Source organism: Saccostrea cucullata, unplaced genomic scaffold (assembly GCF_032062105.1).
Source record: "Saccostrea cucullata isolate Sc308-1 unplaced genomic scaffold, CSIRO_AGI_Scuc_v1 ctg588, whole genome shotgun sequence".
Taxonomy (NCBI): Eukaryota; Metazoa; Mollusca; class Bivalvia; order Ostreida; family Ostreidae; genus Saccostrea; species Saccostrea cuccullata.
In genome coordinates, this window is record NW_026929611.1 from 215966 (window position 1) to 233527 (window position 17562).

At 33.5% G+C, this 17562-nt stretch overlaps 1 protein-coding gene across 1 annotated transcript; it reads left to right on the forward strand.

Annotated features, from left to right (window-relative positions):
* The first annotated feature begins 8217 nt into the window (after nucleotides 1-8217).
* On the forward strand, nucleotides 8218-9742 carry LOC134281428 (short-chain collagen C4-like). Its single transcript, XM_062763892.1, has 3 exons — nucleotides 8218-8585; nucleotides 8982-9050; nucleotides 9258-9742. The coding sequence occupies exons 1-3, from the start codon at nucleotides 8225-8227 to the stop codon at nucleotides 9740-9742; spliced, it is 915 nt and encodes a 304-aa protein (XP_062619876.1). The 5' UTR covers nucleotides 8218-8224.
* The last annotated feature ends 7820 nt before the right edge of the window (nucleotides 9743-17562 follow it).

Here is a 17562-nt window from a genome sequence, read left to right on the forward strand (position 1 = left end):
AGACCTTTTTTGTGTACAACCAATTTTGACCTTGACCTTGGAGTTTGACACAATTTTACACAAAAATTCCAGACTTTTACTTTGGCATTAACTTTTGGACGGTATGTGCTAGGACTTTAGATATCGAAGTAATGGCACGATAGACTAAGTGTTCATTTGTATATGCAAAGTTAGTGTCTAAAATCTCAGAAGAAAGGGGATGTTATAGCAACCATTTGTCAGGTTCTGTGGGCTAAAAAGTGTTAAAAAGAAAAGTTTTTTTCTTTTTGAATTTATAGATATCTCTTAAGGTTCAACTATTATTCACTCAGATGCAAATTTTTGCAAGTTTTGAAGGTTTTTTAAATATCATTTTAAGAACGTTCTCGATGCGTATGGTATTTCCCATATTTACAAGAAAAAGTATAGTACATTATAGTTTCTTATATAAGGTAGTTAAAAAGTATGTATTTTAAAGCAGAATGCATCAGATGTATATGTAAGTTTAAAGGTAAGAGCTAAGGGAATTGAATTTATATAGTTAAATTACGTTGCTTTTCTTGCTTCGAAGTTCTAGCCTATGTTTTTGGATTTGTAAAATTTTTCAAAGTTTATGGTTATCAGAAACATATCATGCCATTTTCGAAACAAAACCTTTGAATGATAAAAAAACACCCAAAAATCTAATCATGAATTTATGCTCCTCAAAGAAGAAGTATATGGAGATCACAAACAGTATTCAATATCGAAGTCCATAAAACAATACAAAATAGGAGCAGAGCAAACACGGGCCTTCTTAACATAAGAGGCGGGATCAGGTGCCATGGATGAGTGAGCATCCCCTGCTGACCGGTCACACCCGTCGTGTGCTCCTTGTCATGATCGCGAAATAACGGAGAAATCCGTCGTCAGTTCAGTGTTTTAATAATGGACTAACAATAGTATGAAAAACGTCCGTCAGCATTTGACTCAATGATAAATTGTACTTGCTGACAAGGTCATTGTATCGACCATAGAACTTACGAAATGACTACTTCAAACGAGACTGCTGATATTCTTGTTTCATCAACTTGCTTGTCAATAATTTACCTCGTTTTCGAAATTGTTCATACGTAGAACATGCTCTTGCGTATCGAATCAACTGAGATATATATTACTCCGTATGCAGGTGATGAAGGTATATTGCTGCATAGGTAAGGGAAGTTGACGATAGAAAAGTTAAAGTCATTATGTTTATCATAGAGATTTGTTGTTAAATTACATTAACATCTTTATCCAGTAAAATATCCAAGTATGAAACAGATGTGTCAGACTCTGTAGTATCTTTTATCTCAAGCTCACCAGGATATATCGTATCGACGTAAGAATGGAAATTGCAGTTGTTAATTTACAATACCTCGTCGATATATCTAAATGTTGAGTTGAATGTTACAACAATGTTTTATTCTTTTCACGCATAAGATTTCGCACAAATTTTGTTTCATATGAATACAAAAATAGGTCTGCTAATAACGGAGCACAATTGGTACCCATGGGAATTCCAATAGATTGTTGGAAGACCTGATCTCCGAAAACCATGAAGATATTGTCAATCAGAAACTCAAGCATCTTTTTGATGTCAACTTCAGAGTACTTGTGTGTGCAATCAGAATGTGTTTTAACAAAATAATTTTGCAAATGACCAATGACGAGGTAAGTAAATTTACGAGTTCCATTTTTATTGAAAAAGCAGCTGTCAATAATATCAAAAAGCCTGGACTTTAATTTATCGTGGGGAATGGTTGTGTATAAAGTTGAAAAGTATTTTGATAAATGTTGATTTTGATAAAATCTTGTGATTTGAAATTGTCCAAAAGTTCTTTGGAATTTGAGTATCCCATCTGATTCACAACACTTCTTGAATATATTATTGCACAGTAATCTTGAAGTTTTTTATTGGAATTCTGCAAGCCAAAAATAAATCCATAGCAGATACATTGCTTGTGATGTTATTGTTACTATTAAAATATGCAATCAAATAGATGTTGGAAAGGATTTAAGTAAAAAAAAAAATCCCCCTACTTACATTTGAAAGTATGAAAAATATCAGGAGACACAAATATAAGGGTTTATAGTATAAAAAAGCAGGGGGTCAAATTTCTATGGGGGCATTTTTCAACGTGTGTGGAGTCGTAGAATTAATGGTCTGGAATGTTTTTCTACAGTCGAAAAATGACCCTACTTGTCGTAGAATATTAACCTGGGGTCATTTTTCTACGTAGAAAAATGACCCCCTGGTCAATATTCTACGGGGGTCACTTTTCGTCGTTACACCGGAAAGGCCCGAGAAGTTGCGATTGCGTGAACAATTCACGTGATTGGTCAACTCAAATTGTCAACATTGATACGGATATAGTCTGTTGCACGAGCAACCAATCAGGGATAAAAAGAAAGTTCCAGTCGTAAAGCTTGCGGTTTGGAGGCGTGTACAATTTACCTTGAGTGCAGCTGTCAACTAGATCGTGATAACGTTGAAATTTTACAGTCAGCTGCAAACAATAGTACTTTCTCAACTCCAAGCTTTGACGCATGAAGTTCAGTCTTTACGATCATAGCTACTGGATCAATCTGCCGAAATCGATTCACTCAAACAGTCACGTGGTACATACAGGGAAGGCAAATCAGACCGGAAATTATCTTAAATTTATTTCTTAGAATGGTTCACTAATTATATATTTCACTTGCAAGTTAAAAAATGCAGACAAAGTTCATGGACAACGAAAAAAATTAGATGACAGCTATGCAATCAAGAAATCTTGCAATGTGTTAATTTTGCTATAAAACATTTGTACTTTTCAATAAAAAAAAATTATCTATAAATATATTCTAAATACTAGTACATAATGTTTATATTAGTGAGCCTTTTTAGTATTTACTTCCATAAAGTGATATTACCTCTTTGGTTGGAATTGATGACAAGTTGATAACACCTATTCGAATAGGTGATATCACTTATGGCAATGTATGCCATAACAGCGCCTCATAAGATTCAGACAAGAAATCGTTTAATTCGTAAATGAATTTATTTTGGAAACTCTTAAAAAATTTCTGAAGTAAATTATGGCGGAACTTTTCATGTAACATTATTATAGCTTTCTGTATATATAAGACGGATGTTGAACAAATATGCAGTTCGTTCCTGTAATAGAGAAAGTTTTCTTCAAAGATCTCAAAAGCTCAAAATTGTGAGTTAATTTTAAATGCCATATTTTAGGAGAATCATACGTTATATGAGGAAAGAAAACGTGCCCCTCTGTGAATGGTACTCACACTGTCTACAGTGGTAAAACACATTATCTGAAATAAAATTGCAATATGACAGAATCCTTTATTACCCAATCTGTTTAACTTAAGAATGCAAGAAAACTACAAATTTTAAGAAAATAATATTTTGATCAGCAATATTTCATATTTTGTATATTTTTTTCTTCATTTGTATTGTATAATTTCTATCTATATTTATTCTAGTTTACTAGTTTCTAATTTACAATTTATTTTCTTTATATTAATAAACAAAAGCAATGGAAAATTAAACAATACAAATTGAAAATTATAAATAAAATATGAAAAAAAATGTAGAATACAAATAAGAACAAGTAAATTCAAAGAAGTGTGGTCCCCCGCTTTCGGTGTCGTAGTGAATTGGATCCCATTATTCATTGCATCATGTGTCAGTTATGAACATCTTATCATGTGTCATTCAAAAGTACTCACCAAAGTGAAAATTTTTTAAATAAGATAAAAAAAAAGTCCAGGTCAAGTAGTCAAAAATCAAAGCATGCTTGGAAACATCTTCTGACAGGTATTGCACATGTCAAAAATTAAATTTCTTTTCCTTCACAATCAAAAGTTAGAAGGAAGATAACATTTTGTAATAGGTCAAACCTCAAGGTCTAGGTCTCGGGGTCAAATGTATATTTAGATAGGTATTGACGGGTAATATGCATTTGAATTATGGAAACCCCATCTTTTCTCTTTCAAAAGTTATGATCGATTTAAGTTCAAACTTCAAAGTCACGGGGTCAAAAACCATAGTAAATTTGGAAGGGTCTCGTCACAGGGAATGTACGTATGAAATATGAAAGTCCTATCTTTTCTCATTCAAAAGTTATAAGGTTTTTGTGACAGACGGTCAGACGAATAAGATATAATGTCCTCTCGCTTTCGCGAAAGAGGGGGACACACATTACACAATTCAATTTGCAATTCTCTATAAACTTGTAGTTTGCTTTAAAAAACAACTGGTTTCAATCAGTACTTGTTCAGAGGATTAAAATTTTCATTATTTTTCATTTTTAGGAACATCAGCAGGAAGACAGTTTACATATCACGGAAGCGGAACAAATACGTTATGTTTGCCACACAATCCTGAGCCTACTCCTTCTGACTTCCCAACGTCGTACCAAAATGTAGCTGGTGAATTATTCGGTACCATTTTTGGCGCAGAATACGAATTCAAGTATAAAAGCGTTGCCATCAACGACGATGTTCCTTACGCTCTGTGCATGGCTTCACGCGCCACCTCTGTAACTATGATTCCCGCCAAAACGTCCTGTCCAGCTGGTTGGTCCGTATAATATACAGGAGTACTGACTCCCAGTTCCGATTATAGTGGCCATACAGGAACAGAATATGTATGCGTCGATGTCAATCCAGAATACTTGACGGAGGGATCACGACAACAGGATTACGATGGAAGGCTATTCTATCCCGTGCGAGCTGTGTGTGGATCATTATCTTGTCCATCGTACAAAAACAAGCAACCCATTTCTTGTGTAGTTTGTTCTATAAAGTAGCTTGTCAAATCATTTAAAATTTTTACACAATACATGTACATACAATAAAATATTTTCTTTCGTATGTCATATTGTTCTAACCACAGACTTTAACTTAAATAGAACTTGCAAATGACCATTTTTATCCTAGCTAAATCAGTTTCAGGTAGACAAATGAAAAAAAAAATTTGAAGGAAACGTTTTGGCAAAGTTATCGGATTTGAGCACCGATTACATAATTTTAGAGTTTATAGGTCGTAAAAACATACCGGGTGTTCAATTCATATCTTATTTGTTTTATATAGTATTCATTGTATTTTCCCTCACCCTGATTTTTAAGAGGCCTAAGATATAATGCACAGTAAAAAAACCCCAGAAATTTCCATTTGCATATATATTTTACGATTTTCAACAAAACTGGTCAAAAAATACAGATATCCCCATCTTAAGATCCCAAAATCAATCTACGCCCTCAACAGAGACGTAGAATCGGGGGAGGGGGGGTCCTAACTTAAAGACCCAATTTTGTTACCGTATGGTTACCTGAGGAGAGGGAGTAGTCAAAGTAACAGTGGTGTTATTTACCTGGAGACCCCAATACCCAAGATGTCAAAAATCTGTGTATACGTAGCATTACACAGGAAGTCTGTGTTTGGTAAATCAGGGTCAACATTACGTGTTTTGTGTCTGGTTTTGAGTGAAACTACGTAAAATAATTATTTTAATATGGAATTTATTTGTAAACTAAATGCATTCATCGTAATCATGGTAATGTTTTGGAGGAAAAAAAACAAAACAAGATACATGTATATCCTTTTAGAAAATGTTTTCCTTACATAAAAGAAAAATTCACGAGTAAAAACTACAAATCAATAATATTTATTTTTTTTAATCTTCAATAAAAGAAATCACTTGATTAAAAAAGTCTGACTATTGAAATAAAAAATTATTGATCCACCTATTCGTCGCGCATGTTTTTTTTTTAATGGCCAACAATGTTGTCGAAAATATTCCATATTTTTGATTCTTCGTGTGCTTACAAAATTTTATTGTTAGAAAGATTTCTTTTCAGAATCGAACAATATTAATTATCTTCACATTTTCATTACGTATATATACAGACGCTAGAGGAAATTCGAGCATTAATTCTGACATCAATTTCTCATCGTGAGGATTGTAGCCATAGTACAAAATAAAACATCTTTTAAAAATCTATGCTACGCAGTTTATTAGTGCTGAATATTTTTGTTATATCCCATTTCTTAAAAAATAATTTAATTTGTCGGACTTCTAATTAAGGCAAATAGAGCCGGTTTCTGTGGACGCGGTCTTTTTTCTACAGATAAACGTGGACGATATAACACTTACAAGTAATAAACAGCAGTGAAGATAGAAAAGAAATATTCTATTATGTCAATGTTTTAATAATCTACTTTCAATTATTTTTTTAAAAATAAAATTCAGATATATTGGAGTTTTCTAATCCGCGTGTATACTATGCGGGTACATGAAAGCGTTTGACGCGTGACCAGGTAATCGTTTTCAAAACATGCAAACTCAGATTATCAGGAAGCACAGGTAGCTGACCTTTTAATCAAATCAGAAGCTAATGTTTTTTAATTATTGACAGGCTGTATATTATTGATCTTGAATCATGTAGATTTTGGGGGCGTTAACATAAAATTGGGTGTTTAAATACGCCTTCCTGTTTTTGAAAAAACCTGATACACTGTAAAATAATATTTGCTTAATAAAGTATTAATTAGAAGCCTTTTGTATGCATATTTTGGTTCTACTGGTAGGAACCACGCGAGTAAGGAAACGATAGTAAAGTGTCGTCGTCCGTCTGTCTGTCTTTCTGTTTGTCTGCAAACAATTTTTAGAATGCTACTCCACCTACAATTTATGTCCGATTTTTTAAATACGTAGACTACATTGACATACAATATTCTTCTTTCGGTGTTTGATTTCGATCAAAGATGTGACTATAATTACAAAAATAGAAATTTGCATCCCCCCCCCAAAAAAAAAACCAATCAAAACCCTACCATTCCTGTAGTTTTGTACAGCCTTAGTTTTATTGCCTGTAGGGTTTATATATACTTTCAACCGATTTGCTACTCAAGAGCTTGCTCGGAGTACGATCAATGTAAGACATACTACTCACTGAAAAGTTGATATTACAGGGGTTTCATAAACATCGTATAAAGTCGGCATGATCGAAGGTTACTTTATTGATTTTTGGAAGCAAATTAATATAACCTATCAAATGGTTCGTATTTTGGCTTTTATTTCATAACAGTTGTTATGCCTTTGTTTTCATGATAGAATTTGACTATGCAAATTAAGGACTCTCGATGGGTACTATGGTCAACAGGGAATGGTTATTCATCTTAGGCACCTGATTACATCTGGAAATTCCAAGTGTCAGTATGATGCCATTCTCAGCAGTCGCAATGATACATTATCTACACGTGTATTACAAGATGCATGCATAAGATACGGTAGTGTACAAAAGAACACCAATTCTACCACGATTATTGAAGACTTCAAAAAAAGCCGCGGACATTATTCTCCAATAAATCACGAAGGTCATCAAAAAATTATCAGATCAGAAACACGAATCAAACCTGTACAGTTGAAATAAATATTTGACTCTAAAATGAAATACTTGTTTAGACCACATCGATGTGTCGTGTTTTGCAGTCTGAAAACTGTAAATTGCATCAAGTTGCTGATGAATGTCTGTTTTTATAGCCAGGCGGGGCTATTCCACGGACCTCCTTATACATTTAAACACCAATAAAGCAGTTAAACAGGAACATGGTTTTGTTATTGTATATTCATTAAAATTAATCAATACATATAACGAACAAATTTGAAATTTAAAAAGACTATTTCTAATGCAACGAAAGCTCAAATTGTTTGCATTCCATGCACAGGTAAGCAAACAAAATTTCCCTCTGGTATTAAATGGAACAGCGTAATCGAGACATGGTGACCTGTTTCGTTTCTCTATGGAGGAAACGATCAGGCGTATTTTAGCGATCTTCATGATCTTTGTAGAATAGAAATAAAGTCCTTGTTGTCTTGAATGTTGCAGGATAACCTCCGAGGTCGAGAAATGTTGTTTGAAAGATAAAAGCCGAGGCTTTTATATTTCAAACAACATTTCTCGACCTCGGAGGTTATCCTGCAACATTCACGAAAACGCGGACTTTATATCTTAAATAAATGTACTTAAAAATTATACACAGAAGCCCATTTATTTTTGCACGAGTAACGTATTCATGAGCAAATTTCTTGCCATATATAAAACTCAATATTATGTAAAATATAATACACGTACATTTTATGCAGAAATACAGCACTATCATAAAAATGACCCCGATCTTATCAATTGGGTTATGCACATAACCTTTATGAGTCGAATGAAAATGAACACACGGAATGTCTGCAGTGTCGCTTGCTTTATATGTGTATTACAGTTAGCTGTGTTGCGTTCTGAAAATGTCCCGGAAAGAAATGAAAAGGAAAAGCGAATTCTTTTGAACGATCCTAATCTTATAAATTCTCAAATGGAAGCTCTAAAGAGGGAAGTCCAAACACTGACATCACAATTGTCCAATCTACAATCTACCTACCAATCAAAATTCGACAACCTACAGTCAACATACCAATCAAAATTCGACAACTTACAGTCAACCTACCAATCAAATATTGACAATCTACAGTCAACCCAACAATCCGAAATGACGTTGCTGAGGGATATGATAACACAGAGCAACCACGGTAGGAACGTGCTTACTGTTTCTCCACCTTCCTCTTTTTTCTCTATTGTATTCGCTAGTTTATTATAATCTGATATAATAAATCTGTCCCAAGATTTCTAAAATCCGTTTGACATCTGATTAAGTTTATATTCATGATGTTGTAAAGTCATGCCAAATACCTAGTCTTATCAATCATGACCTGTGTCCCCGATGTGTGAATACGTATAGGGTGATAAAAACTGCAAAATTACATAGGAAAGCTAGAATATAGTAAAACAGTATATTTTCATATTACAGTTCTATGCTGATTTTGTCCATGATTGAATCTGGATTTTCCCTGGTTGTCTGATTGGCTAAAATATTTTCAGAATAAAAGTAATGATATTATAATAAAAGGGACTGATATTTTCATAAGGTACAACGTACATCATTTGGGGAAAGAAAACATGTCCTTCAATAAACGGAACATCTACGGTGTACAGTGGTATGTAGTTCTGTAAAAATCCTTTTCAAGAGCCAGTTTATATACATATAATGTTAATAGAAAAAATTATAGTCCGTCTTTCCATGTTTGGTAATAATAAGTATTATAATTGTTTTATTATCTTTCAAAAATTTCCTAGAATGAAGATATTAAAAAAAAACATAACCTATCTTAATAATATCAAAAGTATAACTTTTCTTTTTGAAGGAATTTCGGGAGGGAGAGATTACACGATATCTGGAAGTGGAACGAATACACTATGTTTGCCACATAACCCAGACCCCACACCCTCGGATTATCCTAAGGCATATCAGAACAGCGGATTTGATGCCTGGGGCACAATTTATGGAGCGGAGTACCAGTTTACATACAGAAACATTGCTGTTGATGACGACGTCCCTTGTGCTGTATGTTTGTTGACGCATGCGTCAACAATGATGATTCCCGCCAAAACAGCGTGTCCAACAGGTTGGACGACTCAATACAGTGGAGTTCTGACTACCGAAGACGATGATCACCATGGATCTGACTTCCTTTGCTTGGACGGAAATCCGGAGTATATGACCGAGGGATCCCGAATGAAAGATTACAATGGAAAACTGTTCTACCCTGTTCGGGCAGTATGTGGATCTTTGCCCTGTCCACCGTACTCAAGCCACCAACTTGTGTCTTGTGTTGTTTGTTCAAAATGAATAAAGAAAAAAACCCATAACTTTTATTATTCTGAATATTATCTTTGGTTGAACATTTACTGGAACCTGCTATGTTTCTTTGTTTAGGATTCTTAAGAAGTTTCGGAATCCAATATATACAGTATATGGTAGTTAAAAATAATTTTGATTCTTTGTGATATTAAAAATATTCAAAACTGACATATGATTTTGCAGAATTTCCTCCTTGGAGAGGGAACTGTAAGTATAAATTGGATTTCCTATTGTAGAATTAAATCAAGTTCTTCTAAAATGCGATTTATATAATGAGCCTTACAAACCAAGACAATGTTGTTACCTGCTTTGTCAGCAGGAACCAGTACCTACTGATCATGCAATCTATCTAGTTCTTTTTTCACCTCACAATACAGAAGGATAGATGGTTTTCATATTGTCCAAAATCTTTTAATACACGATGTTATCAAGGAATATATATTTATGAAATTCCGACTCCAGTTGAAAGATCTGGTTTTCCTTTATTTAGGAACTTTTAAAATAAGTGATCTAAGGTCCTAATTATTAAAAGTATTTACGTCATCTGTTATACTGTGTCCAGTAGGACTATAGTTATAGGGCGAAGAAAAACATGAACACGAGGATTATGTTTCAGATACTTGGTATCCAGGCCATGTAAAGTTTTTTTTTTGTAATAGTCGGCGTATATTTGTAGGAAATACAGGACATATTGAAGTTTAAGGAAAAGACGGATTGTTTTAGCTGCATTTTCTTCAGTAAAATGTGATGATTTCAAAAGCCTTGGATCTTTAATCCGAGGCTATATTCCGGTGTCGATGTATAAAAAAATTGGTTTTCCTGGACCTTTTCAGTAAGACTATTTAAAAGTTTCAAAGGGAAAGAGTAAAGTTTGGCGCGAGTATGATGTAGACCTAACTGTTGATTTACATCAGGTAGTAATGAATCAAAAAAGACATCGTGTATTAAAGGTCTATTGTAAGACCCATGACTACGCTTACGTCTCTGTGTATCGAAATTTCATAGTTACACTGTGGTCTGGAAGTGTTTGGAAGTGGTGTAAATCAGATGTGGATACTTAAAAATTCTACGGAACTTTTGGACAATTTGAAATCAAAAGATTTTACCAAAATCAACAGCTTAAAAACTTACGACTTTTCAACTTTATACAAAACCATTACCTAGGATAAATTAAAGTCCAGGCTTTTTTATATCATTGATATCATTGACAGCTGCTTTTTCAATAAAAATGGAACTCGTAAATTTACTTACCTTGTCATTAGTCATTTGCAAAACTTTTTTGTTAAAAAACATTCTGATTGTACTCTGAAGTTGACATCAAAAATATGCTTGAGTTTCTGATAGACAATACTGTATACAGGGTTATTAGTTATAGTTTTGTTTAAGAAATTATATTCTATTCTTTGAATTCGTTCCGTTTTAAATTCGCCCAAAGAGGGGCAAAATAAAACGTGGGCGAAAATTTTCTTGTAAACGGTATCTACGTTGTTGTTGGAAACCAGGTCTTCCAACAATCTTTTCGAATTCCCATAGGTTCCAATTGAGCCCGATATTAGCAGACCTATTTTGTATTCATATGAAACAAAATTTGTGCAAAATCGTATGCGTGAAGAGAAGTAAAAACTTGCTGTGTCCTTCAACTCGACATTTAGATATATCGACGACATATTGTCCACCAACAATGGTAATTTCCATTCTTATATCGATACGATATATCCTGGTGAGTTTGAGATAAAAGATACCATAGATTCTGACGCATCTGTTTCATATTTGGATATTTTACTTGAAAATCTAACAACCAAGCTCTATTATATGCGTGATGAATTGAACTTTTCTAAATTTGTATCATCAACTTCTCTTACTTATGCAGCAATATACCTTCAGCTAAAAACAAAAAACAAAAAAACAAAAAAAAAAAAAAAAAAACCTCCATCATCTGCATACCTGTTCCCGTATATTCCCATATATTCTCAATCAAAAATTATAAAGAAAATTAACAATTTTGTCAAGATAAAAAATCATTATGTGTTTAGAAAGGTCTTGTCACAGGCAATGCACAGGTTGAATATGAAAGTCCCATCTCTTCTAATTCAGAATTCATGACCAAGGTTAAAGTTTTTGAAAAATAGGTCAAACTTCAAGGTCAGGGCCACGAGGTCAAAAATCATAGTGTATTAAGGAAGGTCTTGTCACAGGTAATACACATTTTGATATGAAAAGCCTATCTCATCTCATTCAAAAGTTATGGATAATTTAAAATAATGTTTAAATTTTTAAAAGTAGGTCAAACTAGAAGGTCAAGGCTGTGTATTTAGAAACGCCCTGTTACAGCTAATGCAAATGTGTAATATGAAAGTTCTATTTCTTCCCATTCAAAAAATTTGACCAAGATTAAATTTTTGAAAAGTAGGTCAAACTTCAAGGTAAAGGTCACGATGTCAAAAATCATTGTTTTGAAATGGTTGGAGGAGTTACCTCTCGTTACTTGTTTATATTATAATAGATAATCAAGGTAAATATTGTAATTAATCGGTCAATTGACAAAAGAATATACAAGTAATATTGATAAATGATGTTCTGTAAGAAAATAATAATTGTGTTGCCAAAAGAAAGGCAGTTTGTTGTATTTTGTTAGTATAATATCTGAAAACTTATGATCATTGATTAAGTTGAGGTACAAGGGGACAGTACAGCCAACCTGCTTGCGTCTTCAGCATTTGGTGTATGTAGATCGATTTGTGCAAAGTTGCCGTAGTCAGTGACTAGTAAATAAATAGCTGTGCGACGTTAGCTATAGGTTTGTCATTAGGACAGAGAAGTTCTTACAAGTTCATTCATACTCATGATACTGTGTAAGTATATTGTAGCCACTTGGTTAGATTATAGTTATATAGGCAACTTGGTAAGCGATAAGACACCAGGCAGGTGTCATCCGATAAGGCCTATTGTTAAGAGACGCCAGGCAGGTGTCTGTTGACTTGTATAGCCAGTTGTATAGTGAGGCAATTGTCATAAGGCACCAGGCAGGTGCCGGTATTAATTGAAGATATATAATTATTGTACAAAGCACTTCGCTAACTTGATTTAGAGACACTTGACAAGTGTCGTATTATCTGTATATATTGCATTCAATAATATCCCCAGTAAAACTCGGTAATCCGAGCACGGACCTACTGACCGCACAGGTCTGACACGTTACAGTTTGTTTAGAAAGGTCTTGTTACAGGTAATACACGTCTATAATATGAAAGTCCTATCTTTTGTCATTTAAAAGTTATGTCCAGTTCAAAGTAATATTTAATTTTTAAAAAATAGGTCAAACATCAAGATCAAAGTCAGGTCAATTACCTTGGTGTCATTTTATACGAGCTTAATTTATGGAGTATGCATACTAACCATGAAGTCTCAATCTCTCACGGTTCAAAAGTAATGGCGAAGGTTAAAGTTGACAATAGACAGACAGACAAACAGATAGACAGAAAAAAATATACATCCCGATCTATCGATCTGGACGCATAAAAAAATCACGATTAAAATGTGGATGTTGACATGCACATTCCTTAAACGTTTATAATAAGGCAAATCATATTTTTCATTAAATATTCTTTGTAAACAATTAAACAGGCAAATTCATCATTTTTATTGATTCATTCTTTACCTGTCCATTAATTTGGTGTGCTTTTTTTTCTTATGAAGTCACTTTTGATAATTATTCAACGCGTAGATCTTCCACATTTCGGTCAATTGTCACCAATATAAGATAAGCTGACCAGGTCAACTACAAATATCAGAAAATACGAATTTTATCACTTATATTAATCATCTTGCTGTAAAACAATGCAGACTGCATTGTTCAAATTCTTGATCGTATGTATTATGATATTTTCGTCGTCGGCAAATAATGATAATCCGTCGAGGAAAGAGACCCGTCTGTTATTGGACTATCCAGCTGCGATACTTTCTCAACTCCAGACTTTGACGAATGGAGTTCAGTCTTTACGATCTCAGCTACTGGATTAATCTGCCGAAATCGACTCACTCAAACAGTCACGTGGTATGTACAGGGAAGGTAGAATACGAGGACTGTTCAATAGATAATGTCCTGAACTGTATGACAACTTGACTTTCTCTCATTATTGAATCTTTAATGAATTTATAACAGTTTATGTGACCACTTTTCATCACAGAGTTTCATCGTGAGAAGCTGGGAAACAAGGGCTATTCGAGACACTGCATTATAAATGAGTGGTAAAGAATCAGTAAACTAGAGTGAAAATAAAAGCATTATTAAAGCTGCTGTAAAACTTGTTAAAAATCCCAAAGAAATATTCACTGAAATATGTGACACTGACAGCAACCAATGCCTGTTTTATAGACAAATGAGCAGGTGGATTTGAATGATAAAAAAAGCATATAATGGGCATCAAAAATGGGTACCGCCCTTGCCAACAAAATTTATAACAAATTATGTACTGTTTGCCAAATTTCAACAAATAATATTTGATGATGTAGGATTGACTTTAGGGCCCATAGTAAATTTGATAGACATCATATATGGAGTAGTTTACACTGTTTTTAAAAGACGTTTGACGGTAAAAAAAGCCTGTTACTCAAAGCTCACCCTATATTTTAAGAAATGAGTGAAAACGACAGCATTTACGAATGTCTGAACAATTATTTTAAAATATCAGTAATTGTAGTTATCCACGTTTGTTTGATATTCAAACAGATAATGGAATATGAATCTATTGCTTAAAACCCTCAAAATAAAATTTATCATAAGATGTTCTTGATAAAAACAGCGAAGAGCTGACAAGAGCAAAGATATGCAAGAGCACAAAGACAGATTTATATGCAATTTTCTTAAATATTAGTGGTATTGTTGTTCAAATTCGTATTCGGGGAGACAGTTTAATTTCTGGAGAAATCTAGAAAGCAATGTTTTTGCAAAAAAATCGATAGGTTTATTAGAGGAAGGACATAGAAACAGGAATCCACTACATTAAATTTCTTTATGACAGCGTCCGAACCCGCACGGCCCGAAGAGTAAAGGGGTTTTCGGGATAAACGGAAAGTTAATGTTTTTTCACATTACCAATATTCGCCAGATCTTTGACCTTTTGTCTTGTTTCTATTTTTAAACTTGAAAAAATACCTTTCAAAAGGAAGAAACAAGTCCAGGAAATCCTTGGATCTGCCATTTTCCAGTATACTAAGGGTCATACCCAAAAATGAGTTCTAAAAGCAATCAGAAATTGGATTAAAAATGTTACGGATATGTATTTCAATTAAAAGAGATTAATAAGTAAATTCATGAAGTCTAAATAATTGAAAATCGTCTTTTGCTTCTTTCCGAGCACTGAGAACATTATTTATTGAACAGCCCTCGTAGGCCGGAATTTATCTAATATCATTTCCTAAAATAAATTCACTATTTACGTATATATTTAACTTGCAAGTTATAAAATGCAGACAAAGTTCATGGTTATAATTGTTAATGCCATTTTGCAGGAGAACCATGTGTAACATAGGGAAAGAAAACATGTCTCTCTGTGAATGGTACATATATATATATATATATATATATATATATATATATATATATATATATATATACATACATATACTGTGAGAAAGTTCAATGTGTGTGCAAAATCTGGTATACCTTGTGTGCATTTTCAGTATTTCATGATACATGGAGCAGGAAAAGAAGACATTTTTCAGGTTAGATCGAAAATGGTTTATATGGAGATAAAGAGAGAAGTATATGGAATATAAGGAGAAAACTTGTCATTTCATAGTTTCGCAAAAAGAAACTTTGGATTAGTCAACCAAATTTTTTATTCTGAGACTGAGAACTTAACCATTAGACTAAAGTCCATAAATATGACTGATTAAGAAAGAAAAGATTTAAGCGAGGAGAACACAGACTATCAAACAGTTGACACCCTGGAGATGAGAAGTCGTAGCTTGGATCATTGCTAAGATCATTTTTTTCTGATGCATGCACTATTGAATGGATGCAGTATTTGACCAACTTTCATGTCAAGCTGACTCAGAGAAAGTCGGATTTAGGGATAGACGTGACGTTCCTCAATAATATATAATTTGTTCTAATATTTTGCCATTGAAAAATGACTACTTTAACATGTTTACTCACAAAAAATTGAGGTACCTTACCACGCATTTGTGCATGATACCAGAGTATGGCATTTCTTATACAGGTATAATCCTTCAAGGGAAAAAAAAGTTTGCCAAAAGTAAATTTTTAGTGTTTAAAAATCTGTAAAAACAATTAAAAACCGGTTTAGAAATCAGAAAATAATTAAAATTTTGTATATTTTTCATACATAGTTAAGATATACAAAACAGTTATTTGGGGAACGTATCGTCTGACCTTAATTGGATCTTTTGTCGTACAGTACAACACAAATACAGCGAAGACGCTTATAATGAATTCATAGTTTTTCATTCCCCATGGGTTCAGAAAGTAAATGTTATACAACCTGGATAAATCGAATATTAAATCAAAATTGTTAATTACTTGCACTTGCAATTAACACAGCTATAAGGGCCATTTATTAAAACATCATTACTTGGTGAACGTCTCTAATACATTAAAAATATTCATGGGAATAAGTAGATATCCGGGAAGATGGAATATAGTCCAATTATAAAAAGATTTTGTTTAAAGCGTGTGTGTTAGATAAGAGCTACACAGAGTATTATAAGCAAAATACGATTTTCACTTAGGTCATAGTACCTTTATCATTGTAACAATACAATGCAAATCTTATCAGCATTTTATTTGGTTGTATTCGCGAGCAAATTTTCCTCAGCCTTTGGAGAAAAAGGGTCTAGAGAAGAAAAACGCATTTTGTTGAATTACCCTGATGTGATTAATTCAGAATTAGTGGCTCTAAAACACGAAGTACACTCACTCTGTTCACAGCTCCAGGGCGAAATCCAGACAATCAAACAGTCACTCTCTACAACCAGAGAAGGTAAAAACAGAATGGAAATGTCTTTTAAATGTTAATTAGATAGTAGTTATGTAAGTTAATTGTGAATTGTGCATTACGTCACGATCTTTTTCGACAGATGCATCCAGCATAAACAATTCACGCCCAGCTGTGTGACTGGTCAACTCATATTATCAACATTGACAAGGAAATAGTCTGTTGCACGAACAACCAATCAGGGATTGGAAGAAACTTCCAGTCGTAAAGCTTGCAGTTAGGAGGCGTGTACTATTTACCTTGAGCGCAGCTGTCATCATAGGTTGTGAAGTAATGCAAAACTTCACACTTAACTGAAAAAGTCATCATTTCATACGTTCTATGGTCGATACAATGACCTTTTCAACAAAACAATCTATCATTATATCAGATGCTGACGATGGACTAGCGTATTTTCATACTAATTGTTAGGCTATTAGTTACACACTGAATTAACAGTTATTTCCCGATCATGTCAAGGAGCATAGGGAGGGTGTGACCGGTCGACGAGGGATGCTTACTCCTCCATGGCACCTGATCCCACCTCTGATGTTTTAGAGTCCCGTGTTTGCTCTGCTTTTAATTTTACATGGACTTTTGAGTAAGAATACAATCGTTATCTCCATGTTCTATAAAGAATTTTGTGCTGATGAAAAATAAATGCATTAAAACTCTGCATTATGTTTACATAAAAAAAATTGAGCTTGAAAGTAATATTCCAGTGGGTCAAAATCTTTAATATAGAAACAAGTAAAAAAAATATTTGCATTAAATGCATTTTTTTAAAAATCTATTCTGTTTACAATTGAG

Bases quoted from the DNA above. Each gene is read 5' to 3' on its own strand.
- LOC134281428 (XM_062763892.1), top strand. From the start codon at position 8,225: ATGAAAATGAACACACGGAATGTCTGCAGTGTCGCTTGCTTTATATGT. The intron at 8,586-8,981 runs GTAGGAACGTGC...TATTTTCATAAG, and splicing joins GATAACACAGAGCAACCACG to GTACAACGTACATCATTTGG. The intron at 9,051-9,257 runs GTATGTAGTTCT...TTCTTTTTGAAG, and splicing joins AACATCTACGGTGTACAGTG to GAATTTCGGGAGGGAGAGAT.